Source organism: Callithrix jacchus, chromosome 22 (assembly GCF_049354715.1).
Source record: "Callithrix jacchus isolate 240 chromosome 22, calJac240_pri, whole genome shotgun sequence".
In the NCBI taxonomy this organism is placed as follows: domain Eukaryota; kingdom Metazoa; phylum Chordata; class Mammalia; order Primates; family Cebidae; genus Callithrix; species Callithrix jacchus.
The window spans coordinates 26,996,740-27,022,424 of record NC_133523.1 but is presented as its reverse complement, the minus strand read 5'-3'; the positions used below and the strand labels follow the sequence as shown (position 1 = coordinate 27,022,424).

Sequence of the window (25,685 nt, the reverse complement as noted above, 5' to 3'; positions counted from 1 at the left end):
GGGAGACTGAGGCCAGAGAATCACTTGAACCCTGGAGGCGGAGGTTGCAGTAAGCCAAGAGCGTGCCACTGCACTCCAGCCTGAGCAACAGAGCAACACTTGTGTCAAAAAAAAAAAAAAAAAAAAGAACACTGAAAGAACATAGCAAGTAGTATTGTGATATGTAAAGTTTGATTTCATTTAGGTATTTTCTTTCTTTTTCTTCTTTTTACTTTTTTTTTTTTACTATTTCTTTTTTTTCCCTTTCACCAAATGTAGATCATTTTTTAAACACCCAAAGCAGTGTTTGCTATAAGTCTATTTATGGTTTCTGGATCCAAAAATAAATGATAAAAGTCTAAAGATATGTGTGGGCATCATATACATCCCCCTTGGGGGGTGGTTCCAGCTGAGGAGGAACTTGAGGGGACCTTCAGCTGTGTCTATAACACTGTATTTCTTGTTTTAGGTTTTTTCTTTTGACAAACTGCTGGTCATACTGAAATGTTGTATTTCTTTTTTAAAAGATGTTATGAAGCCAAGTAGGCAAATTTGGGTGATGGATCCACAGCTGTTCATTTGTATCATTCTTTGCAGTTTATAGTTTTTTCCAACCTGGTGGCTGCGAAACCATCTCCTTGTTTTATTTTGCATTTCCCCAATGACTTCCGGACTGAGTCACTTTCACGTTTATTGCGTATTGCCAGTTCCCATTTTCGGTAATAGCATCAACAGTGGGAGGTGAACTAAGGAGTTTCTCTGGAAGGTGGTGAAGGGTGCAGGTGGAGGCCCCCCTGCAGGCAGGTGGGCATTCAGGTATGCAGCCAGGGCAGGCCTCGCCGGGGTGGAGACCTCATGCCCGGGCGAGGCTGGCACAGAGGCAGTGAAGAAGCCTTCCAGGTGGTGAGCCTGCCCAGGGACAAATGTCAAGGGGGCAGCGGTGGCCGGGGTGAACCTGCGGCTCCTCTACCTCATGTAGGAACAAAGAGGAGGCACCTGGGAGGAATGATGCTTGATGCATGGAGTTGGCAGGGACTGGCACTGATGTTTCTAAGAGAGAAGGAGGGATCGGCAGAGTGAAGTGTGGTAGACGTGACTTGGGAGAGGAAGTTGGATGCATACTGTGAGATTTGTCCCACAGAGGTCTTAGGTGGCCTTAGTGAGGACACTGTGTGGTGTGGGGACCCCACTGGAGAGGGCCGAAGAGGGAGTGACAGTGGGTGTAGATGACACTTTGTATGTTTTTTTTTTTTTTGAGATGGAGTTTCGCTGTTTTTACCCAGACTGGAGTGCAATGGCACAATCTCGGCTCACTGCAACCTCCACCTCCTGGTTTCAAGCAATTCTCCTGCCTCAGCCTCCCGAGTAGCTAGGACTACAGGCTCGCACCACCATGCCCATCTAATTTTTTTTATATATATTTTTAGTAGAGACGGGGTTTCACCTTGTTGACCAGGATGGTCTTGATCCCTTGACCTCATGATCCACCCACCTCGGCCTTCCAAAGTGCTGGGATTATAGGCGTGAGCCACCGCGCCCGGCCATAGATGACACTTTCAAAGGGGCTTCCCAGGAAGAGAAATGGTGGACAGGGACAGTGGCGCACGGCTATAATCCCAGAACTTTGGGAGGCGGAGGCGGGCAGATCACTTGAGGTCAAGAATTTGAGACCAGCCTGGCCAACATGACAGAACTCCATCTCTAGTATAAATAGAATTAGCCAGGCGCGGTGGTATATGCCTATAGTCCCAGCTACCTGGGGGAGAATGGCTTGAACCCAGGAGGTAGTGATTGCAGTGAGCTGAGATCGCGCCACTGCACTCCAGCATGGGCAACAGAGTGAGGCCCCCCCCCATTTCTTTTCTTTTTTTAATTAATTTTTTTTTTAATTGAGACGGAATCTTGCTCTGTCTCCAGGCTGGAGTGCAATGGTGCAATCTTGGCTCACCACAGCCTCCGCACCCCAGGTTCAAGCAATTCTCCTGCCTCAACCTCCTGAGTAGCTGGGACTACAGGCCTGTGCCACCATGCCCAGCTGATTTTTGTATTTTTAGTAGAGATAGGGTTTCACCACGTTGGCCAGGATGGTCTCGATCTCTTGATCTCATGATACGCCTGTCTTGGCCTCCCAAAGTGCTAGGATTACAGGTGTGAGCCACCGTGCCCAGTGAACACCCCCCCCCCACCGTTAAAAAATTTAAACTAGTCGGGCATGGTGGTGTGTACCTGTAGTCCCAGCAACTCAGGAAGCTGAAGCGGGAAGATCTCTTGAGCCCAGGAAGCAGACGCTGCAGTGAGCTATGATTGTGCCATGGCACTCCAACCTGGTGAGAGAGCAAGACCCTGGCTCTTTAAAAAAAAAAAAAAATGGCCGGGTGGAGTGGCTCACGCCTGTAATCCCAGCACTTTGGGAGGCTGAGGCGGTTAGATAAGGAGGTCAGGAGTTCAAGACCATCCTGGCCAAGACGGTGAAATCCCATCTCTACTAAAAATACCAAGAATTAGCTGGGCGTGGTGGCACACGCCTGTAATCCCAGCTACTCAAGAGGCTGAGGCAGAGAACTGCCTAAACCCAGGAGGCAGAGGTTGCAGTGAGCCAAGATTGTGCCACTGCTCTCTAGCCTGGGCTACAGACTAAGACGCCATCTCAGAAAAAAAAAAGAAAAAAATGCTCAGTCCTTCACAATACAGCCTAGCTCAGTGACAATGCACCCAGTGGTGGCAATAAGACGGATCAGCTGTCATTTGCTGTTTCTCTTTAATGTGCCAAGCCCTGTGCTCAGCCTGTCTATGCATGACCTCGTGTCATCGCCCCTGGGTTCCATGGAGGAAGCACTATGTCCTCATCCTCCGGTCACAGCTGGGAAACTCGAAGCTTGGAGAAGTGAATCACAGAGCTGGAGACCACACTGGGAAGAGGCAGAGCCCGGTTCCCACTTGAGGCGACTGCCTCCAGAACCCAGTGAAGAAACGACATCAGGCTGACGTCAGGGGTGCACTCCTGCAAGAGGTGGGGTCCAGCCACGGTAGGCAGAGGCCTGGGGAGGGCCACAGGGCCTGAGGAGATATGTGGGCAGTGTTATTTAGAAATGATGGTGAGGCCGGGCGTGGTGGGCCTGGGCAGAAGCCACAGGGCCTGAGGAGATATGTGGGCAGTGTCATTTAGAAATGATGGTAAGGCCGGGCGTGGTGGCTTATGCCTGTAATCCCAGCACTTTGCGAGTCCAAGGCAGGTAGATCACGAGGTCAGGAGTTCGAGACCAGCCTGACCAACATGGTGAAACCCTGTCTCTACTAAAATACAAAAATTAACGTGTGTGGTGGTATGCGCCTGTAATCCTAGCTACTCAGGAGGCTGAGGCAGGAGGATTGCTTGAACCCGGGAGGCACAGGTTGCGGTGAGCTGAGATTTCACCACTTCACTCCATCCTGGGCAACAGAGTGAGACTTCATCTGAAAAAAAAAAAAAAAATGATGGTGATGCAGCCGATTTCATGAATGTCCTCATTGCCTGCCTGCTTGTCCCCCACATACTGCACAGTAATTTCTCTTTTTTTTTTTAATCTGTTTGTTTTGAGATAGCGTCTCATTCTGTTGCACAGGCTGGAGTGCAGTGGTGTGATTGTATCTCACTGCAGCCTCAACCTCCTGGGCTCAAGCGATCCTCCCAGCTTGGCTTCCCAAATAGCTGGGACTGCAGGTGCACACCACCACGCCCAACTTGCACAGTCATTTTCTCATGGCACAAAGACGAATAACTCTGCACTTGTTCTGTCAGCCTCTTTCTCCAAACTGGCTCTAAGCCAGTCCACCCCTGTCTTCCTACAAACACCGGCTTCCTGCTGCGGAGAGACCACACCCATCTTCAATAGATAGCAAAAACCCCTTGTGATGTGGTCTTGCAGCTCTTCTCCTTCCTCCACCCTATTTGTGAGGGCTTTTTGCTGATGGCTGGAGAGCATTCCACAGCCCCACCTCCCCGAGCTAGAGTCCTGCAGCTGCTCTGCTCCCAGAGGGCCGCCTTTTCATTTCATACCAGTGCCCTCCGGGGACTGCAGGGCTTCACCTGTGTCCCGGGCTCCCCTGAGCTCCAGGACTGGCGGTGTACACTCAGCAGTGGCTCCACGGGGGGTATCTCACACACCAACCCCAGGGAGGCCAGCTTTCGACTTGAACTACACTGCACAATCAGATGCCACATTTTTGGAATTGGCATTGATCAGGAAAATGATTTAAAAGGGGGGATGCTGTTTATTGAATAAAGACCAGCATTGCGCTTCTGTGTGAGGCTCCCAGAAAGTACTGGTGAGCCTGTGCAACTGAGTACATTAGAGTCCTCTGAAGTTAAATTTGGAATTGGGAAGAGGTAGCAAAAAATCTATGCTCATTGGATACAGAATGCAATTGTCTGTCGGTGCAGGAACTGAAGTATCTGCAACAAATTACATTTAAGACTCTATTGTCGCAGGCAGATTAGCTAATGCTTGATTTTAAGTATAGGCTTCTAATGCTATTACTCCTGGTTAACTCTGCCTGGCAGGTAACCTTGTGGAACAAATGACTGCATTGCTCGAATAACATATTTGATCAAACAGGACAATTCTTTCAAAAATTGAGTTCTCTGTGGCAATTTGAGACCTGTAATCAGCAAATTAGATGATTACAGCAGGGATAAAAATAGTCTTCTAACAATGTCCAAGGTATAAATGTGATTTGAATTTCAAAATGTGGAACATATGGTAGGAAAATGCACGGTTGGGCAAATATGACTAGACATTATCAGATTTGATTTCTCTTTCCAGCTCTGCTCAGAGCTACAGCCTAATTTTGCCCGAATAAACTCCAATCTCGTTTGCGTCTGAGTTAGAGGATGGATGCGAATCGGGTGCCATGCTCCGAATCTTAAAGGGCTCCATGGCTCTACCTGCCTTAGGAACTAAAAGTCAGTGTGAACCTCAGCATCATGTACTTATCTACACAGTAGGAAATAACCACCATAGAAAAGTAAGCTGTCCGTGTTCCACACAGGGAAGATGGCACTGGAAAATCCTTGACTCCACCACCTGAGGACCAGAGGGTTTTCTTGTTGCTGTTATTAGGTGCAGTGGGTAGAGAAGTGACAGCAACTTTGGTGGGCTCTAGTAAGTGAATTATTATTTTTTTTTTTTTTTTTGAGACAGAGTTTTGCTGTTGTTACCCAGACTGGAGTGCAATGGCGCGATCTTGGCTCACCACAACCTCTGCCTTCTGGGTTCAAGCAATTCTCCCGCCTCAGCTTCCGGAGTAGCTGGGACTACAGGCACACACCACCATGCCCAGCTAATTTTTGTATTTTTAGTAGAGACAGGGTTTCACCTTGTTGACCAGGATGGTCTCGATCTCTTGACCTCGTGATCCACCTGCCTCGACCTCCCAAAGTGCTGGGATTACAGGTGTGAGCCACCACACCCGGCCCATGAATTCTTTTTTGGGACAGAGGGTCTCACTCCGATGCTTAGGCTGGAGCCCAGTGCAGCTTCAACCTCCCAGGCTCAGATGATCCTCCCATTTCGGCCTCCTGGGTAGCTGGTATGGCAACTACAGGCATGGCAACCCCACCCAGATAATTTTTACATTTCTTGTAGAGATGGGGTTTTGCCATATTGCCCAGCTGGTCTCGAACTCCTGGGCTCAAGCAATCTGCCCACCTTGGCCTCCCAAAGTGCTGGGATTACAGGTGTGAGCCACTGCACCTGGCACCTGGCCGCAAGTGAATTCTGTGAGCTGAGATGGGATATGAGGATAGGGTCTGCTCCACCACTATCCAGTGTCCCCAGGGTTGGTGAATCGCTCGCCCTTTCTCCATCTCTAACCCGAGAGTTAGATCGAGGGACCACGCCACCTCCTTTCTCTGTCCTTCTTGCTAGCACCTCTCCTCAGGACATCTGCTCACCAAGTTGGCGGAGCCGCCATTTTCACTTCAAATGTCTCCTGCGGTGTCACCCGGCCTTATCTGGCTTTAGCTGAATAGCAGAATGTAAGCGACTTGACCAAGGGGTATTTGGAGCCAGTGAGAGGCCAAAACCAGTTGAAAACACTTCTCTCAGAGGGGAACTTTGATTTCTGCTTACTAGCTGCTCCTAGGGTTCCTGAGAGCCAGAGACATGATTGATTACTTGATGTCATTTACCCATTCAGGACTTAGCCTTTATTAGCACCGATGATTAAGAGCTGGCTGTGACAACACCGCCACTTCAAAAGCCTCGACTTCCAGAAATGCAGCATTCCAACAAGTTACGTATAAGACATTCTTATTTCAGCATATTCTAGCACCTCTGTAACACGGTGGCTTGCTAAATGATCTATGAATTAATATTTACTTACCTCAAATGTTTGTTTTCTTTTTGAGATGGAGTCTCACTCTGTCACCTGGGCTGGAGTGCAGTGGCACAATCTCGGCTCACTGCAACCTCCGGCTACTGGGTTCAAACTATTCTCCTGCCTCAGCCTCCCAAGTAGCCGGGACTGCAAGCGCCCACCAACACACCTGGCTAATTTTTTTTTGTATTTTTAGTAGAAACAAGATTTTACCATGTTGGCCAGGCTGGTCTTGATCTCCTGATATCAAGTGATCCGTCTGCCTCAACCTCCCTAAGTGCTGGGATTATGTGTGTGAGCCATCCTGCCTGGCCTTAAATGTGCTTTCTAACTTGCTGTTACCTCAATGTGTCAAGCTCTCAAATGTATGAAACTTTGGAAACAAATGTTTTTAGTGCCAACTTTTGCTTAGAAAATGCCAAATGTAGGCCAGGTATGGTGGCTCATGCCTGTAATCCCAGCACTTTGGGAGGCCCAGGTGGGTGGATCACCCAAGGTCAGGAGTTTGAAACCAGCCTGGCTAACATGGCAAAACCCCGTCTCTACCAAAAATACAAAAAAAAAATTAGCTGCGAGTGGTGGTGGGCGCCTGTAATCCCAGCTGCTCAGGAGGCTCAGCTGAGGCAGGAGACTTGCTTGAACCGGGGAGGCAGAGGTTGCAGTGAGCCGAGATTGCACCTTTGCTCTCTAGCCTAGGTGATAGAGTGAGACTCTGCCTCAAAAAAAAAAAATTATTTTATTTGAGATGGAGTTTTGCTCTTATTGCCCAGGCTGGAGTGCATGGTGCAATCTCAGCTCACTGCAACTTCTGCCTCCCGGGTTCAAGCCATTCTCCTGCCTCAGCCTCCTGAGTAGCTGGGATTACAGGCACCCACCACCACGCCCAGCTAATTTTTTTTTGTATTTTTAGCAGAGAGGGGGTTTCATCATGTTGATCAGGTTGGTCTGGAATGCCTGACCTCAGGTGATCCACCGACCTTGGCCTCCCAAAGTGTTGGAATTACAGGCATGAGCCACCGTACCTGGCCTAAGCCAAATGTAAATTAACCACTTATTGGATTTTGCCAAGTCACTTACAAATGATTGCCATTAAAATGTACTACTTTGCTGGTGCGTGGCTCAAGCCTGTAATCCCAGCACTTTGGGTGGCTGAGGTGGGCAGATCACTTGAGGTCAGCAATTCGAAACTAGCCTGACCATCATGGAGAAACCCCGTCTCTACTAAAAATACAAAATTAGCCAGGCATGGTGACATACACCTATAATCCCAGCTACTCTGGAGGCTGAGGCAGGAGAATCACTTGAATTTATGACGCGGAGGTTGCAGTGAGCCAAGATCATACCACTGCACTTCAGCCTGGGCAACAAGAATGAAAACTGTCTTAAAAAAAAAAAAAGATTCATTGCTTTCTTTTTTGGCAGGCAGGGTTTCACTCTACTGCCCAGGCTGGAGTGCAGTGGCACAATATCAGCTCGCTGCAACCTCCGCCTCCTGGGTACAAATGATCCTCTTGCCTCAGCCTCCCAAGTGGCTGGGACTACAGGATCATGACACCATAAATCCAACTACTTTTTGTATTTTTAGTAAAGATGGGTTTTCACCACATTGGCAAGGGCTTGTCTCAAACTCCTGGCCTTGAGCGATCTGCCTGCCTCAGCATCCCAAAGTTCTAAGATTACAGGTGTGAGCCACCACGCCCAGCCAAAAACTCACTGCTTTTTAATGCTAGAACATCTCTACCTGAGGTGAATAAATAACTATTATAGCTAATCCCATCATTTGACTAAATACCATTACATGTAGATTAACAATGCATCTATTAGGATAACTATAGTATTAAAACTTGCCAGAAAGCCCGGGCGTGGTGGCTCATGCCTGTAATTCCAGCACCTTGGGAGGTCGAGGTGGTGGATCACCTGAGGTCAGGAGTTTGAGACCAGCCTGGCCAACATGGCGAAATCCCACCTTCACTAAAAATATTAACATTAGCTGGGTGTGGTGGCATGCACCTGTAATCCCAGCTACTCAGGAGGCTGAGGCAGGAGAATGGTTTGACCCTGGGAGGCAGAGGTTGCAGTGAGCCGAAATTGTGCCACTGCACTCCAGCCTGGGCGACAAGATCGAGACTCCATCTAAAAAAAAAAAAAAAAAAACTTGCCAGAACTATGTCAATGTCAAAAGTAAGGTATCTCTCCAACTTCATACAAATATGGTTACAAATTTTATTTTATTTTATTGTTTGAGACATACTCTGGCTCTGCTGGCCAGGCTGAGTGCAATGGTGTGATCTTGGCTCACTGCAACCTCTGCCTCCTGGGTTCAAGTGATTCTCCTGCCTCAGCCTCCTGAGTAGCTGGGACTACAGGTGTGAGCCACCCCACCAGGCTAATTTGAGATGGGGTTTCACCATTAGCCAGGATGGTTTCCATCTCCTGATCTTGTGATCCACCTGCTTCAGCTTCCCAAATTGCTGGGATTATAGGTGTGAACCACCGCACCCGGCCCTATTTTATTTTTTGAGACAGAATCTTCCTCTATTACCCACGCTGGACTGCCACGCCAACATCTTGGCTCACCGCATATGGTTTACGGATTTCCATTGGCTGCTTTTTTCTTTAGATTTTTGCCAATGAGTTGAAAATAAGTGGTATTTATTTGCTCATTCACCTTCCCTCGTAGGCAGTGGCACACATGATGAAGGAGCTACTCAGAAAGACCACCGCTTGGAGAATGTTCAATAAAATGTCACGTGAGCTGTACATGAGGCCTGTACGTGAGCAGCAGTCATTAGCAAGGCACTTGGTGACTCCACCAATGCTCAGCAAACAGCCTGCATCATGCCCTCAGCTGCCATATTAACTCTACTTTGCATTTTCTTTTTTTTTTTGAGACAGAGTCTCACTCCATCACCCAGGCTGGAGTGTAGTGGCACAAACTTGGCTTATGCAACTTCCGCCTCCCGGGTTCGTGATTCCCCTGCCTCAGCCACCCGAGTAGCTGGGATTCCAGGTGTGCGCCACCACATCTGGCTAATTTTTGTATTTTTACTAGAGATGGGGTTTCACCATGTTGGTCAGGCTGGTCTCGAACTCCTGACCTCAAGTGATCCGCCCGCTTCAGCCTCGAAAAGTGCTGGGATTTCAGGCGTGAGCCACTGTGCCCAACTTTTTCTTCTTAAAAGCACCTTTAGGCCGCTATGTTAAAAGTTCTCCAAATAAAAATTAATTTATTCTTTAGGTTAAGATTTAGGTAAGGGCAAAAAAAAAAAAGGCATTAAATCACACTAATTACAGATTCCTTATGGCCTTTAACCAGTCCTAAGAAATTATTCATAGGAGTCCTCTTCAATGTGGACATGACATCACCTCTACTGCCATCAATGGCCAATGAACCCAGTGTGAGCAGCCACCGGTGCAGGCAGCAGGGAGAAATACTGCGTGGACTCCTCACTCCCAGCTCAGGGGGCACTAGGAGGCCGAGAAGGCTGTACCTGAAGCTCTCTTCACAAGTTTTCTTTCCATCAGACACATTTAAAAATGTCTTTGATCGAAAGAGTTAAGTCTCAAAGCTGTGTGCGGTGGCTCGCGCCTGTAATCTAGCATTTTGGGAGGCTGACGTGGGCGAATCACCTGAGATCAGGAGTTTGAGACCATACTGAACAACACGTCAAAACCCTAGCTTTATAAAAAAATACAAAAATTAGCCGGGTGTGGTGGCGCACGCCTGTAGTTCCTGCTACGTAGGAGGCTGAGGCATGAGAATCACTTAAACGCGGGAGGCAGAGGCTGCAGCGAGCCGAGACTGTGTCACTGCACTCCAGTCTGGGCAACAGAGCGGGACTCTGCCCCTGTCTGAAAAAAAAAAAAAAAAAAAAAAAAAGACTTGAGCATCAAGAAGTTACCAGACATAGCTCATAAAACCCGCTGTCTCAAAGACGGTATTATCTTTATTAAAAAACGGATACATATAGCAGCAGTTACAAAACAGAGTTCATTAAAGGCGTTGTACAACATTGTCAACTGATAGTGTGGAGAGGGTAGCACCCTGCTCAGCTGGCTGTGGGCTCTGCACGCTTGCCCACAACCACCTGCTCCACTTGGTACAATGCAGCCCAGAGCACCCCACGGGGAGAGCCACGCCACCGCGGCCCTCCGCAGCTTCAAGCTTTTGTTGTCGTGAGTCCCTTAGGTCAAGTAGCACCTTCCATAGCAGCATCGGGAGCACGCACTGGTGTCTGGAGGTGGCTGGCGTACTTGACCCACTTATTAAAAAAAACCTATAAGCATTCAATAAAAAATACTTTGCCCTGTCCGATGCCATCCACAGAAATATATCTGTTGTGGAAGAAACACTCTTCCATTTAGATATCTGTAAAAGCGAACGCACGCCTCCGCTGCAGAGGACAGAAGAGAGCGTGGGGCAGGCGCTTCCGTGTGACTGTCTTTGGTGAAGGCTGGGGTGTCATGCCATTTCCGGCCCGTTGCTCTGCTTCTTACTGCTCTGTGGAGGGGTGAGGAGCCCACTGGGGAGAGGAGAAGCCCTATTTTGTTCAGACAACATGGCTTTCTTTGCTCTGGCTTTGTCCTGCCGGTAAGATAAAAAGGGACAATGTTAAATTGGAAAATATCCTTGGGCTTCAATTAACATAGGCTATTTAATTTTTTTTTTTTGAGACGGAGTTTCGCTCTTGTTACCCAGGCTGGAGTGCAATGGCGCGATCTCGGTTCACCGAAACCTCTGCCTCTTGGGTTCAGGCAATTCTCCTGCCTCAGCCTCCTGAGTAGCTGGGATTACAGGCACGTGCCACCATGCCCAGCTAATTTTTTGTATTTTTAGTAAAGATGGGGTTTCACCATGTTGACCAGGATGGTCTCGATCTCTTGACCTCGTGATCCACCCGCCTCGGCCTCCCAAAGTGCTGGGATTACAGGCGTGAGCCACCGCACCCGGCCTGGCTATTTAATTTTTAAACTTAAATTTTTGGGGCCTGGCATAGTGGCTCATGCCTACAATCCTAGCACTTTGGGAAGTCGAGGTGGGAGGATCACGAGGTCAGGAGTTCGAGACCAGCCTGACCAACATGGTGAAACCTCCGTCTCCACTAAAAAAAAAAAATACAAAAATTAGCTAGGCATGGTGCCGCCCCCGTTATCCCAACTACTCAGGAGGCTGAGGCAGGAGAATTGCTTGAACCCGGGAGGCGGAGGTTGTGGTGAGCCAAGAGCGTGTCATTGCACTCCAGCCTGGGTGACAGAGCGAGACTCTGTCTCAAAATAAATAAACAAATAAATAAAAAATAATTTTTAAAAGGTCTAAATTTTTTTTGGCCGGGCGTGGTGGCTCACTCCTGTAATCCAAGCACTTTGGAGGCCAAGGCGGGCAGATCACCTGAGGTAGGGAGTTTAAGACCAGCCTGACCAACATGGTGAAACTATTTATTTTTAAAAAATAAAATAAAATAAAAAAATTTTTTGAGACAGTCTTGCTGTGTCGCTCAGCCTGGAGTACGGTGGTGCAATCTCGGCTCACTACAACTTCCACCTCCTGGGTTCAAGGGATTCTCCTGCCTCAGCTGCCCGAGTAGCTGGGATTACAGGTGCCCACCACCACGCCCAGCTAATTTTTGTATTTTTCATAGAGACAGGGTTTCAACATTTTGGCCAGGCTGGTCTTGAACTCCTGACCTCAGGTGATCTGCCTGCCGTGGCCTCCCAAAGTGCTGAGACTACAGGCATGTGCAATCCTGCCTGGCTAGTTTTTAAAATTTTTAGGAACTGGGTCTCCCTATGTTTCCCAGGCTAGTCTCAAACTTCTGGGTTCAAGCGATCCTCCTGCCTTGGCCTCTAAAAGCCACTGTGTCTGGCCACTGTGTCTTTTTCTATGGAGGTGAGTGAAGGAAAAAAAAATATTATCAAAGAACAATTTAAAACTGTGATACAACATCAATTTGCTAGGAGTTTTCTTCTTCAAGGAATTGAAATTGGAGTTTTTCGAGATATTTGCAGCCTGCCTAAAGGAAAGTGAATAGGTTATTTAGGCAGCTTTTTTTTTCTTTGAGACATAATTTTGCTCTGATGCCCAGGCTGGAGTACAGTAGCGTGATCTCGGCTCACTGCAACCTCCACCTCCCAGGTTCAAGTGATTGTCCTGCCTTAGCCTCTCAAGTAGCTGGGACTACAGGTGCCCACTACTATACTCGGCTAATTCTTCTTTTTTTTTTTTTTAATTTATTTTCGGCTAATTCGTCTATTTTTAGTAGAGACATGGTTTCACCTTGTTGGCCATGCTGGTCTCGAACTCCTAGCCTCAAGTGATCCACCCACCTCGGCCTCCCAAAGTGCTGGGATTCCAAGGCTGAGCCACCTTGGCTGGCCTATTTAGGCAGTTTTCAGAATTTGTCTGGGCAAGAAGGACCGGAAGAAGGAGCGACACTGACCAGCAAATCCAAGCTGTCTCTGTGGGTCTGTATGTTGTGCGCATCTTCATCAGCGACGCCCCTGAAGTGCTTCAGTTTTGAGGTCCCCGTCTCCCTTATAACCATGGCAAATGGAACCATCCACTTGGCACAGTTCTCTATGTCACACCATTCATATCCTGCGGTGAAGACATCGTGGGCTCGATTTGAGGCTGACAACTGGATGTAAGCTTGGCCCACCTTGTTTGTGTATGCATGGGAAAGTCAACTCACCTGAAACCTTTTCCATCAATTCAGATGAAGAGAAATGATACACGGCCGAAGCAGCGAGTATACCGTAAGGAAATTCGAGGCAGTCGACATCCAGGACACAGAGATCCAACAGCTACAGAGAAGAAGAGAACGCTGAGATGGACGCCACCGCACGCCAGTTCTAGAGTTCCTCACTCCAGCTGCAGGGAAGGTGGCCCCACGGACGTGATGGAGCCACTTACCTCTGCAATCTGTATAAAGGTTTGCTGGGGATACTGCGGCAGTAGCACCTCATGGATGTCATTTAGATATGCAACCTGCATGTATACATTCAGCCAGGACACAATAGTCAGGGGACTTAAACGCCACTTAAGGGCCTAAAGGAAAAGAGAGAGAAAAGAGACCGATGATTGAGAAAAGGAAGTTCAAAATGCAGCCATGTTCCATGCCACGATGTGTCCAGCCGGAGAACACCTCCCAGGGGCACTTACACTTCAGGTGGAAAAGATATGATGTACACATTTAAAAAATGGCTGGAAAATGAACTGGAACCCACCTTCATAATCATTAACTCCATGGTAAGAATTTCATCTCCTGAACACGCTCCGTCTGTCACATAGGCAAACTGGTGCAACTTTGGAGGATAGATTTCCTGAAAGGAGAGGAAAGGAAGATGGCATTAGCACCAAAGACCATCTCTAACAGTCTCAATCCAAAATGACTCCTCAGCACCCTGACATGGAAAGGGAGGGCACACTAATGGGATTATCAAGAAGCCACTCCTGGCACTTTGGGAGGCCGAGATGGGTGGATCACGAGGTCAAGAGATCAAGACCATCCTGGTCAACATAATAAAACCCCATCTCCAGTAAAATACAAAAATTAGCTGGGCGTGGTGGTGCGCGCCTGTAGTCTCAGCTACTCGGGAGGCTGAGGCTGAGGCAGGAAAATTGCTTGAACCCGGGAGGCAGAGGTTGCAGTAAGCCAAAATCGCACCATTGCACTCCAGCCTAGCACCTGGTGATAGAGTGAGACTCTGTCTCAAAAAAAAAAAAAAAAAAAAAAGGCTGGTCTGATGGTAGTGGGTTATCAGAACTTATTAACATTAGTGTCATTAAAGTTGGTATACAACCCCCCACTGCTAAATTCGACTGGCTTAAAAAAAAAAATCTCACCCCTGCCCTTAAATAAGTGGACAGAACTTTGACTCATTGTAGGCACTTTCGAACCAAAATATCCCCTTTTTAGTACTTTAACACGTTTGAAAGTTGGGCCCATATACCCTTTGATAATTATATACAAATTGTTAATCTTTTTTTTTTTTTTTGAGACAGAATTTCTCTCTGTTGCCCAGGCTGGAGTGCAGTGGTGGGATCTCGGCTCACTGCAACCTCTGCCTCTTGGGCCCCAGAGATTCTCCTGCCTCATCCTCTTGAGTAACCAGGATTACAGGTGCGAACCACCACACCTGGCTAATTTTTGTATTTTTAGCACAAATGGAGTTTTACCATGTCTCAAACTCCTGGCTTCAAATGATCCGTCCACCTTGGCCTCCCAAAGTGCTGGGATTATAGGCATGAGCCACCACCCTGGGCCCAAAATTTTAATCTTAGTTCAAAGTTCAATTTTTTTTTTTTGCTCAAGGTAACTACCCGAACCTAGATCTTCCACACCCTCACTCCTTTTCTCTTTCCTGGTTACTTTCCAGTCTCTTCTCTTTTTAGCATGTGTCTTAACTTTACAGGGTTGCAAATTAGAAAAACTCAGGATGAATGCTATGGGCAAAGCACCAACCTCTTCCCCCAATCTCAGTGGAGCTCAAGAAATAGCACACATCATACAACAAATATTTGAAAAGCATTTACCTCAAGCTTGGCTGCTATAAATAAAGATGAAATCCCAATAAGCTGTAAAAGAGTTTTTACGACATTTTCTTGTGTCGCCATATACCGGTCAAAGAAATCTTGTGCCAAGTAAAAGGTCTCCCTGTGAAGCTTATAGACTTCACACACCTGAAAACATATTTAGTAAGTTTTAGAATAGTTACTTGAGGGAGTGGGGGGAAAACAACTTGTAATGATTTTGGTGAAGAACAATATAGAACAATATTAAATGGAAAGTTCCTGAAATCAACAATTGATAGTGTTTGTGTTTTTTTTTTTTTTTTGTGAGTGTCTTATTCTGTCGACCAGGCTGGAGTGCAGTGTTGTGATCTTGGTTCACTGCAACCTCCACCTCCCAGGCTCAAGCAATTCTCTTGCTTCAGCCTCCTGAGTAGCTAGAATTACAGGCACCCACCACCACACCCAGATAATTTTTGTATTTTTAGTAGAAATGGTGTTTCACCGTATTGGCCAGGCTGGTCTCAAACTCCTGACCTCAAGTGATCTGCCTGCTTTGGCCTCCCAAAGTGCTGGGATTACAGGCACGAGCCACTGTGCCCAGCCTAACAACTGATAGGTTTTCTTTTTTTTTAATTTGAGACAGAGTCTTGCTCTGTCACCAGGGTAGAGTGCAGTAGAGCAATCTCAGCTCACTGCAACCTCTACCTCCTGGGTTCAAGCGATTCTCCTGCCTCAGACGCCCAAGTAGCTGGGACTACAGGCGCGTACCACCACACCCAGCTAATTTTTGTATTTTTAGTAGAGTCAGGGTTTCACCATGTTGGCTAGGATGGTCTCGATCTCTTGACCTCATGGTCTGCCTTCCTTGGCTTCCCAAAGTGCTGGGATTACAGGCGTGAGCCACTGAGCTGGGCTGATAGGTTTTAAATTAGGGGACCTGGCCTGTCCCACCCTCACCTGCCCAGGATGTGAATCATCCATCCCCTTGCCCGCACATCCCTGCGGAGTAAGCCACCTGCCTGTTAGTCACTCAGTAGCACACAGGTTATCAGATGGACTGTCACAGCACAGCAGTGCTGGTGTTCAAGCAGCCCTTATTTTACTGGATAATGGCCCCACAGGGCAAGAGTAGTGATGCTGGTTATTTGGAAATGCCAAAGAGAAGGCGTGAAGTGCTTTCTTTAAGTGAAAACGAGAAAGTAGAGGATTGAAAACATAGCATATCCAGAGTTCCGTATTATCTGTGGCTTCAGGCCTCTCCTGTGATTCTTGGGACATACCCCCGAGGATGAGGGGTACTCCTGTAGTTACACACTCAACTTCTACATGTTTTCATGAAATGGATCTGCCTGAGATGTCCTACTTCATAAGAAAAGCCCACTTCTCACCCTTTCAAGTCATACTAGGTTGTCTAGGAAGCTTCCCTTAATGAAGAAACTATAAGCTACCGCAATTCATCCCAGTAAGACATATCCTACCGCCAGGCGCAGTGGCTCCCAAGGTCAGGAGTTGAAGACCAGCCTGGCCAAAATGGTGAAACCCTATTGCTATTAAAAATATAGAAAATTAGCTGGGCATGGTGGTGGGCACCTGTAATCCCAGCTACTCGGGAGGCTGAGGCAGAGAACTGCTTGAACCCAGGAGGCGGAGGTTGCAATGAGCCAAGATCCTGTTGTTGCACTCCAGCCTGGGCAACAGAGCAAGACTCCGTCTCAAAAAACTTTCGATTAATTGTTAATCAAAAAACCTTTGATTAACTGTTAAAGAGAAATAAAATAGTGTGGATCAAGAAAAAAAATCTGAGTTGGGTGCAGTAGCGCACACCTGTAATCCCCAGCACTTTGGGAGGCTGAGGCAGGAGGATCCCATGATCCCAGGAGTTGGAAACAAGCCTGGGCAACATAGTTAGACCCCATCTCAACAAAAAGTAAAAAAATTGGCAGGGTGTAGAGGCTCATGCCTGTAGTCCCAACTACTGGGAGGCTGAGGCAGGAGGACTGTTGGGAGCCCAGGAGTTGAAGCCTGCAGTGAGCCACGACTGAACCACTACACTCCAGCCTAGGCGACACAGCAACTCTTGTCTCAAAACACAGAAGCCACTCCCATGGTTCAAATACCTTTAAAAATATGCTAAAAAAAAATTGAGACGTGGTTTCATGGTCACTCAGGCTGGAGTGCAGTGGCACTGTCATGGCGGATTGCTGGTTCCAACAATCCTCCCGTCTCATCCTCCCCAGTATCTGGAAGCCACTGTGCCCTGACGGTTTTCAATTTTTTGTTAAGATGGGGTCTTACTATGTTGCCCAGTCTGGTCTCCAACTCCTGGGCTCAAGGGATCCTTCTGCCTTGGCCTCCCAAAGTGCTGGGATTCCAGATGTGAGTCACCACGCCCAGTCAGGATCTGAACAATATATCTTATTAGAAAAAAAGGGAATGGTAGGAAAAGGGAATGGGTTCCATGAAGTTAAAAAGGAGCAAACTCAGACCTGTTTTAAGATAAGCTTGTTCATATATGTTTACAATTTGTGATAGTAGCTATCACAGTGGTGATACATGCAATCCTATTGGACACATTTAAAAGCAATTTAGCCAGGCGCCCTGGCTCACAAGTTCAGGAGTTCAAGACCAGCCTGGCCAACATGGTGAAACCCCGTCTCTTCTAAAAATACAGAAATTACCCAGGCATGGTGGCGTGCACCAGTAATCTCAGCTACTCAGAAGACTGAGGCCAGAAGAATTGCTTGAACCTGGGAGGCAGAGGTTACAGTGAGCTGAGATTGTGCTACTGTACTCCAGCCTGGGTAACAACAGAACAAGACTCCCATCTTGAAGAAAAGAAAAAGAAAAAAGCAATAGAATGAACACAATGAATAAATCTAAAATGTCAATAGTTACAATTTACTGGAAAACACAACCTTAATAATTATTTCAACTTTGATGAAAAAAATCAGATGCCAATTTTAAAACATCTGAAAGATAAAAAGATTTTAGAAATTTTTTTTTTTTTTGAGACGGAGTTTCGCTGTTGTTACCCAGACTGGAGTGTTACGCAATGGCGCGATCTCAGCTCACCGCAACCTCTGCCTCCTGGGTTCAAGCAATTCTCCTGCCTCAGCTTCCCGAGTAGCTGGGATTACAGGCGCGTACCACCACACCCAGCTAATTTTTGTATTTTTAGTAGAGACGGGGTTTCACCTTGTTGACCAGGATGGTCTCGATCTCTTGACCTTGTGATCCACCCGCCTCGGCCTCCCAAAGTGCTGGGATTACAGGCGTGAGCCACCGCGCCTGGCCTAGATTTTAGAAATTCTTGCTAAGACTACAAGCAAAACCAAAAGGCCACCACAGTAAATATACCATACAGCTTCAGAGATGGAGCACGTGTCAGTGGAATAAACCACGCAGAGGTCCTAATACACAAAAGTGCTGGAAATGCTCAGTGCTTTCATGAAGTGAATGGGAAGACTCAAGCTCACCTCCATTAACCAATCTAGAAGAATTGCTCGCATTTTTGGCTGCAGAAGAGGGTGTTGCTCAAGAAAGTGCTTATCCCTTAAGTATGACTTTTCCTTGTTTAACATGATTTTCCAGACTTCCTCTCTATTTGCCCAGCTACAACAAAACACACAACAAAACGGGTAAGAACGCGTCCACGTTATGAGGGATAAGGGGGAGTATGGACTAACAGACCCGCAAGCCACATGGCAGAGTCAGCGCTGACCTCAGTACAGGCAGTGGGGAACCTCTGGACGGTGCGATATGCCGAGGCTTGCACATTGAGTTTGGGTAAACCAGCTCATCTTCTTCCTTGTCAGGTGTGGGGATTAGGGAGCAGGGGTCCGCACAGACTGCATTACTGTCCCAAGCCTGTAAGTGAAAAATACACAGGAGAGGTGCGATAAGATGCAAACAGCTCTTACATTACCCAGAAATATTCCAAATTCACCTACAACTCAGTAAGATACTGGGCATGACTTCTGAAAGTGCTTCCAAAAAGATACATTATGAGATCATATGGTCACAATTCAAAGATTTGTTTTTTAACCAGTACAACCCATCTACTAAAATTTCTTAAAACAAAATTGCCAATAAAAATATTGACATAACACTTTGGGAGGCTGAGGCGGGTGGATCATGAGGTCAGGAGTTCAAGACCAGCCTGACCAACATGGTGAAACCCGGTCTCTACTTAAAAATACAAAAATTAGCCGGGCGTGGTGGTGCACACCTGTAATATCAGCTACTTGGGAGGCTGAGGCAGGAGAATTGCTTGAACCCGGAAGACAGAAGTTGTGGTGAGCCGAGAGCGCGCCATCGCACTCCAGCCTGGGCGACAGAGCGAGACTCCGTCTCAAAAAAAAAAAAAAAAAAAAAAAATTCTAGATCTGAACACACTTGGATATACTGGAAAAAAAATTTACATAAGGACTTCACATTCATAAGTATCAAAGATCAAAAATGCAATTGGCTGCTATATGTATTAAAGTCCTCAGTTTAAAACAAAAACCCATCAAATGTGACATTTTCTTTTTGCTGCAGGACCAGCCAAGTATGTGAAGCAGTAAAGACTTTTCGTTCTCCTTAACTTGAAACAAAGAGTGAACATCCACCTAGTTAAAACCAAATCAAGGCCAGACACAGTGACTCACGCCTGTAATCCCAGCACTTTGGGAGGCCGAGGCGGGTGGATCATCTGAGGTCAGGAGTTCGAGACCAGCCTGATCAACATAGAGAAACCCCATCTCTACTAAAAATAATAGAAACTTTGATGAAGATACTAGGCAGGTAACAATCCCACTAGCATGGAATCCATATGAAAGTCTGAGACTCGGCATTTTCTTTCTTTTTTTTTTTTTGAGACAGGGTCTCTCTCTGTTGCCCATGCTGGAGTGCAGTGGTGTGATCTCCGCTCATTGCAACTTCTGCCTCGTGGGGTCAAGTGATCCTCCTGCCTCAGCCTCCTGGGCAGCTGGGACTATAGGCACGTGTGACCACACCCAGCTAATTTTTGAATTTTTTTTCTAGAGATGGTGTTTCCCCATGTTGTCCAGGCTGGTTTTGAACTCCTGGACTCAAGCCATCCTCCCACCTTGTCTTCCGAAAGTGCTGTGATTACAGGCCTGAGCCACCGTACCCTGCATTTTTTTTTAAAGCAGAGACCACCAGCCAACGTGGTGAAACCCCATCTCTACCAAAAAGACAAAAATTAGCTGGGCATGGTAACGGGTGCCTCTAATTCCAGCTACTCAGGAGGCTGAGGCAGGAGAATCACTTCAACCCAGCAGGCAGAGGTTGCAGTGAGCTGAGATCATGCCATTGCACTCCAGCCTGGGCAACAGAGCAAGACTGTCTCAAAAAAGAAAGAAAAAAAGCAGAGACCATTAATATTGACTAAAGAACAGACAACCGGGGTCACTAGTCACTATAAATGAAAGTGGCCTCAAAGACACAGCACACAGGCCCCCTTCAGAGGAAGCCCAAGCACTTTCAGTTAGAAGAGCATAGCCAGATAAAGCTCTTCCCCACCCAATGTACAAAGAATTGTGCATGCAAATTATCCATGACTGCTCCTGCCAACAGCTGTGCGAGCAAGCCTGCTTCCTTTCAGTTCTAGTACCATGTGCGGGTGGCATTTCCTTCACTCAAAAAGGGTCACATTACAACCGCTGTATAAGTTGTTCTTCATTCAGGAAGAATGAATTCTAGTCTCGAAGGCATAAAGCTGGGTGCCACCCTCTACGGCCAGATGGCTGACACATCTCAGAGCGAGCCTTTGGATAGAAACAAGTCCAGCAACAGTTCCCAAGCGAACTAGGTGAACCACGAGCAGACGAATGGTTTCCAAAGTTGGCCTTTTTAGGGACCAGCGGATGAGGGAGAATGTCCTTTACTTGAGTGTACACCAAGTTTCAAAGCAAGACCCGTCTGACTTTATTTAGGAAGGAATTTAGATAACAGCAACAGACCAATGGGATTCCTAACCACTCTGACTCCTCATACTACTTTTCTTCCTTATGAGGATTATTTTCTGAAAAGTAACAGTACAGGATTCCACTTCAATGGAAAGATTGGGTCTCATGCAAAAAAATTAAACGGATCTCAGATAAAAGGGTATTCTTTTCATTCAGAACAGCCTAAGATGAAAATCGAAATGTGGTCTTGAAGCATTTTCACAAGAGTCTAGCACTGTGGCTCCGAGTAGCTCAGGATTGTTGTACTGGGGGGGGAAGTATGATAACTCCAGAGAAAACTTCTGTATGTGAACAGGGAAAAGGTTCTGTTGTACCCCAGAGTTCTAGTTTCATGAATCTTCACAGAGAAATAACAAAGATACTGCTCCATAGATAGACAGCTAATGTTTAAGCTATCTACTCTACAAAATGTACAGAAATCTGTTGCCATTCATCTCTGGATAACCACGAAAGTGCCTTCTAGTGGGAAATGATATGGCTACTCCAGTAGCACAGCAATTCATGCTCTGTGGCCAGGGCACAGAGCCACAGTCCGTCCCAGGCACCCTCGTCGCTCAGGCTATCCTTGAGAACAGACACGCTTCTAAAACTCCAAGAATGCAACCGGGACGGCCCTGCTTCACCATCAGTTGGAAGTTTCTTTTCTATTCAAAACACAGCTGGGAAAATAAACAATCCTGAATTTCACAAAGTCAGGATTCATTTTATAATACCTACAAAATCAACTTGCTTGATTTGAACATACTTTTTTTTTTTAAGGGGAGAAAAAGAAAACTTTGGATATGCCATCTCATTTCCTTTTCTGAAATGACTTCTTCCAAGGAAGCCTTCTTTGAAATCAGCAACTCTTCCTTCCATATTCACTGAATCCTCCTCAGAAATGCTTATTTTGGGGGGGGGCCTTAATGTGCAGTGACAATGGCTACTGTGAACACAAGCCCATTGCTTTGAAACATGCGTCCCCACCTGAAACATGCGTCCCCTGGCTGCTGTTGTGCTAAGTGACCTGCTCCTCTGCTAACCTAGCTGGGATTCCTGCTCTCAGCTCAAACACTGTTAATGTTCAGCATTTATCTGTGATAGAGGCAGAAGGCCTGACCAGCCAGTTTAGAGATAGGCTGCTTCCCCTACTCCTGCCATAGCTACAGTCTCCAGTCATTTCTGAAAGTAAAGAGATAGTACAAGCTTTTCCTGCAAGAAACTTCTAATATTACAATGATGATCACCCTGCAGGCAGGAAATTCGGCAGGAATTCCATAAGGAGAGAAAAGAAAAGCCGTCAAGGAAATATCTTGAGACACCACCTATCATTACATGGAATGGTCCACTGATACTCCTGCTGAGGTCAGGCTGAGCTGGGGATCAATGCAGGTAATTGCTGGAGGGGCTAGAAGAACTTCAGGGCCAGAAAGAGGAGAATTTGAAACCTAACCTAAAGAAGATGAGGAGGTTCTTAAGTACCACGACAAACAAAATAGATATAGAATGGGGGGGGGTGCTGTTGCTTATGAACACACAGGAACCCTTCCCCAATTCACCAACTTTTACAGACAAGGCCAAGCGCCCAACTTTGCCCCTGGATGGCACAGGACTCTGGATTAATTTCTTCTTGAGTCTCAGTTTCCTCCCAGGCAGAAGGGAGGAGTGAACAATGTGATGTCCACGCTGGTTGTTCCAGCCATCAGCACATATCTGTAATCTCAGATGGTGCCAGTCAGGAACACCAAGCCTCCTGGAACCCCAGGACTGGCAGAGGCTGGTGCCCACTGACACATACAGTGCTGGGCCATATGGGCTGTGGCTGTATTAGAGAAATTAATTCTCACCAGCGTGTCTTCATCGGGACACAAGAAAACATGAAACGCCATGTGACTCACAGACAGCAGAAGGACCTCCACAGAGGCCCAACCCCGGGTCGACCTACCTGGCTTCCACATTGGTCCCTCGCTGTCTTGTCGATTTTGGCCATTTCTTCATCTGGATCCTGCAAAAACTAACATGAAGCCACCCCCACGGCCCCAAGGAGACACATCAAACAAGACAAAAATAGAGAGAGAATAGAAGAGAAAGTTGATCAGGTTATGAGCACCGTTCCTGCCCAAGGGACCCCCGCCCCGCAGGCAGAGCCAAGTCAGGTACCCAGGTGAGATGGGGGAGTGCTCCCCAACCTGTCTCCTTTGTACTCACAACGGCCACGTTTGCCTTCCTCTTCCTGGAGCGAGCCGAGAACTCCGCGCCGCCGTCCTCCTTCATGGTGTCCCGCTCCTTCGCATCCCTGTGGACCCGGGTGGCACCGGGTCGGGTGAGCACCCGTGGCTGCCCCTCCCCCACGCCACCCGTCCTGTCCCGTCCAGCCCCGCGGCGCGGGCACTCACCGCTCCCTGCGCTCCCTCGGCATGGTGGGACTGCTCCGGCCTGAGGCCTGCGGGGCGGCGCGGGGTGAGGCGGCAGCGGGGTCAGGCCGCGGGCCCGGCACCCCTCCCCCCTCGCTCGCGGGCGGCAGGGCGGGCCGGGAAGATGGCCGATGGTGGGGTGGCCTGTCACCCGCGACCCGCCCGCGCCCCGCACCCCTGCCGACCCCCGACCCAGGGGACCCGCCGCCCCCTCCCCATCCGTCGCCTCCCGGGGCCCGGGCTGCCTCAGTGTCCCCCTCCACCCCTCTCCGCCGCGCTCCCAGCACCCTCCTGGGGAGCCCCGCGCCGCCGCCCGGGGACCCGCGACCTGGTCGCACCCCGCCCCCACCCAGATCCCCGGCGCGATCCGGGCCCCGGGAGTCCCTGCCCGCAGCCCGCAGCTGGAGCCTCACCAGGATCGTGTCCGCGACGGGCAGCACGCTCCAGCCCCGGCAGGCGGCGGCGGCGGCGGCGGGAGGCGGCGGGCCGAGCGCGCGGCGGTGGCGGGATCCGCGCCTGCCCCCTACACCGCGCTGGCGGCCGCGCCGGCTGCTCCTGCGCCCGGCTCAGAGCGGGACATTTAAAATCCCTGCGCGCGGAACCGGCCCCGGCCCGCCCTCGCACCGCCCCGCCGCAGCTCTCAGCCCCTCAGCGGCCGCGCCGGGCCCGGGGCCCGCCCCACCCCGTCCCTCTCCCCGCCCCCGGGTCCGCCCCTCCGCGGCGCCGGCCAGCGAGGCGCAGGGACGGGGAATCGGGGGCGGGGCCTGATCGACGGGGCGGAGCCAAGTGACAGGGCCTGCGCGCCGAGGGCCGGGCGGCGCGGGGCGCGGGGCGCGGGACGCGGGGCGGGGCGGCGGGCGGGACGCGGGAGAAGTCTGGCGCGCGGCGGCAAGGGGCGGGCCGCGGGCGCCGGGGGCGGGGCCAAGTGGCTCTGGAGCGGCAAAAAGCCGCGTGGCCGGCGCGGGTGGAATGTAAACACGGCAGGCGGCGCGGGTTCGGGCCCCTACAGGACCGAGCCGAGGGATGTGTGGGGGGCCTGCCCGGGAAGCGCCGCCCGCTCTTCCGCCGCGCGCGCTGTCCCACTAGGCACGCCTTCCCCGCCCCGGGTACGCCGGGTTCCGGGCCCTGAGTCCGGGGCGGGGACATCCCCAAGGTCACCACGCCTGTGCCTGGGCCTAGAACCAAGGTTTCAGGCCGCGGGGTCTGGGGCTCCCTGGGGATCAGCTGCTATTCTTGGCCTCCTGTCCATTCATCCTTCAGTGCACTGGGTCGGTCGTTCATTCATTCATTCATTCATTCATTCAACTAATATGTGAGTTTCTTCCGTTCCTCCCTATCATACGCGCCCCTCCCCCGCAAGCTTTTCCGGGGCATTCTGAAGACCTTTCTGACCCTGGGATTCCCGAGCATTTTTGCTTCTCTAGCTTAAAGCCTTCCAGTTGAGGCCAGGCACCGTGGCTCACGCCTGGAATCCCAGCATTTTTGGAGGCCGAGACCGCCGACCCCTTGGGGTGTTTGAGACCAGCTTGGGTAACAGCGAGACCCCATTTCCACACACAAAAAAAGAAACAAAACGTCTTCCAATTGTTTCCCATCAGCTAAGGATCAAATCCATACTCCCTGTCTTGGGCTACAGGCTCCACAGGACCTGGCCCTGACCCTGCCCTCAAACCTCAGGCCTCCCCTCCACAGCTCCTCTGTCTTTCCTCCCTCAAGACTTATATTTTTTTCTGGGTCGGGGGAGAGGGAAGGGGTAAGGTCTCGCTATGTTGCTCAGACTGGTCTCAAACCCCTGATCTCAAGCGATCCTCCCGCCTTGGCCTCCCAAAGTGCTGGGAGCCCAGCCCCTACACAGTCTGTTTCTTCTCTCTCCTCACCTTGCCTATCTTGCTTACTGCTGTAACCCTCAGTTCTTGGGTGCCTGGACCAAAGGAGACACTTAAATTGTGTTTCTGAATGAAAGACAGGCACTAGCCAAGCCCTTGCAGAGCTTGCCAGCTAATGAGAGAGACAGGTAGGGAACAGTCATCACTTCAGAGTATTCTCTGTGCTCAGCTTCAGGAAGACGTGCATAAAAGAAGGCTCTGGAACGTTCCCCAGGGCCCTTCTTAAGCTAAAGTCTCAGTCCTGCCCCTCACCCTCCCCTAGTGACCTTTTTCTTGACATTAGATCCAGGGTCTTATTGAAGAGGCTTACACATTTGTGACCCCCCAAGCGCTCTGAGGCCAAGGCTGCTGGGCTGCTTGCTCAGCATGGACTCACCAGGCACCTGAACCCCCAATCAATCGTGTGCCCGTTAGGAATCACCAGTAACAGGTATCATAAACGGTATTTCGAAAATGGCAACGTTGGGCTAAGTCCTTCAAAGTATCATATTATCTCAATGAAACTTCCCAATAATCCTATTCATGTTGATACCACGGTTATCCTGTTTCACAGGTGGCAACTGTCTACTCCCAAGGGTAATCGTGA

General features: G+C 49.0%; 1 protein-coding gene across 4 annotated transcripts; it reads right to left on the bottom strand.

Moving 5' to 3' along the window:
• Positions 1-10,267: 10,267 nt before the first annotated feature.
• CCNE1 (cyclin E1) lies at positions 10,268-23,772 on the bottom strand. Of its 4 annotated transcripts, none has more exons than XM_035285156.3 (12): positions 23,627-23,772; positions 23,196-23,242; positions 23,008-23,095; positions 22,745-22,804; positions 18,570-18,715; positions 18,325-18,460; positions 14,870-15,016; positions 13,561-13,656; positions 13,247-13,381; positions 13,026-13,137; positions 12,774-12,931; positions 10,268-10,921 (listed from the first exon to the last, which is right to left on the bottom strand). In XM_035285156.3, exons 2-12 carry the CDS (start codon positions 23,216-23,218, stop codon positions 10,799-10,801), a joined length of 1,224 nt encoding a protein of 407 aa, XP_035141047.2. In that variant the 5' UTR covers positions 23,219-23,242; positions 23,627-23,772; the 3' UTR covers positions 10,268-10,798. The 4 variants fall into 4 exon arrangements, with proteins under 4 accessions (XP_035141047.2, XP_035141046.2, XP_035141048.2 ...); XM_035285155.3 differs by having other exon boundaries at positions 22,745-22,813; positions 23,627-23,770; XM_035285157.3 differs by lacking the exon at positions 23,196-23,242 and having other exon boundaries at positions 22,745-22,813.
• Positions 23,773-25,685: the final 1,913 nt, after the last annotated feature.

Coding starts and splice junctions, on each gene's coding strand:
- CCNE1 (XM_035285155.3), bottom strand. CDS start 23,218: ATGCCGAGGGAGCGCAGGGAGCG. Junction 18,716..22,744: donor GGGACCAATGTGGAAGCCAG/GTAGGTCGACCC, acceptor TTTCACTTACAG/GCTTGGGACAGTAATGCAGT. Junction 13,382..13,560: donor TGGAGTTAATGATTATGAAG/GTGGGTTCCAGT, acceptor CTTTTCCTTTAG/GCCCTTAAGTGGCGTTTAAG.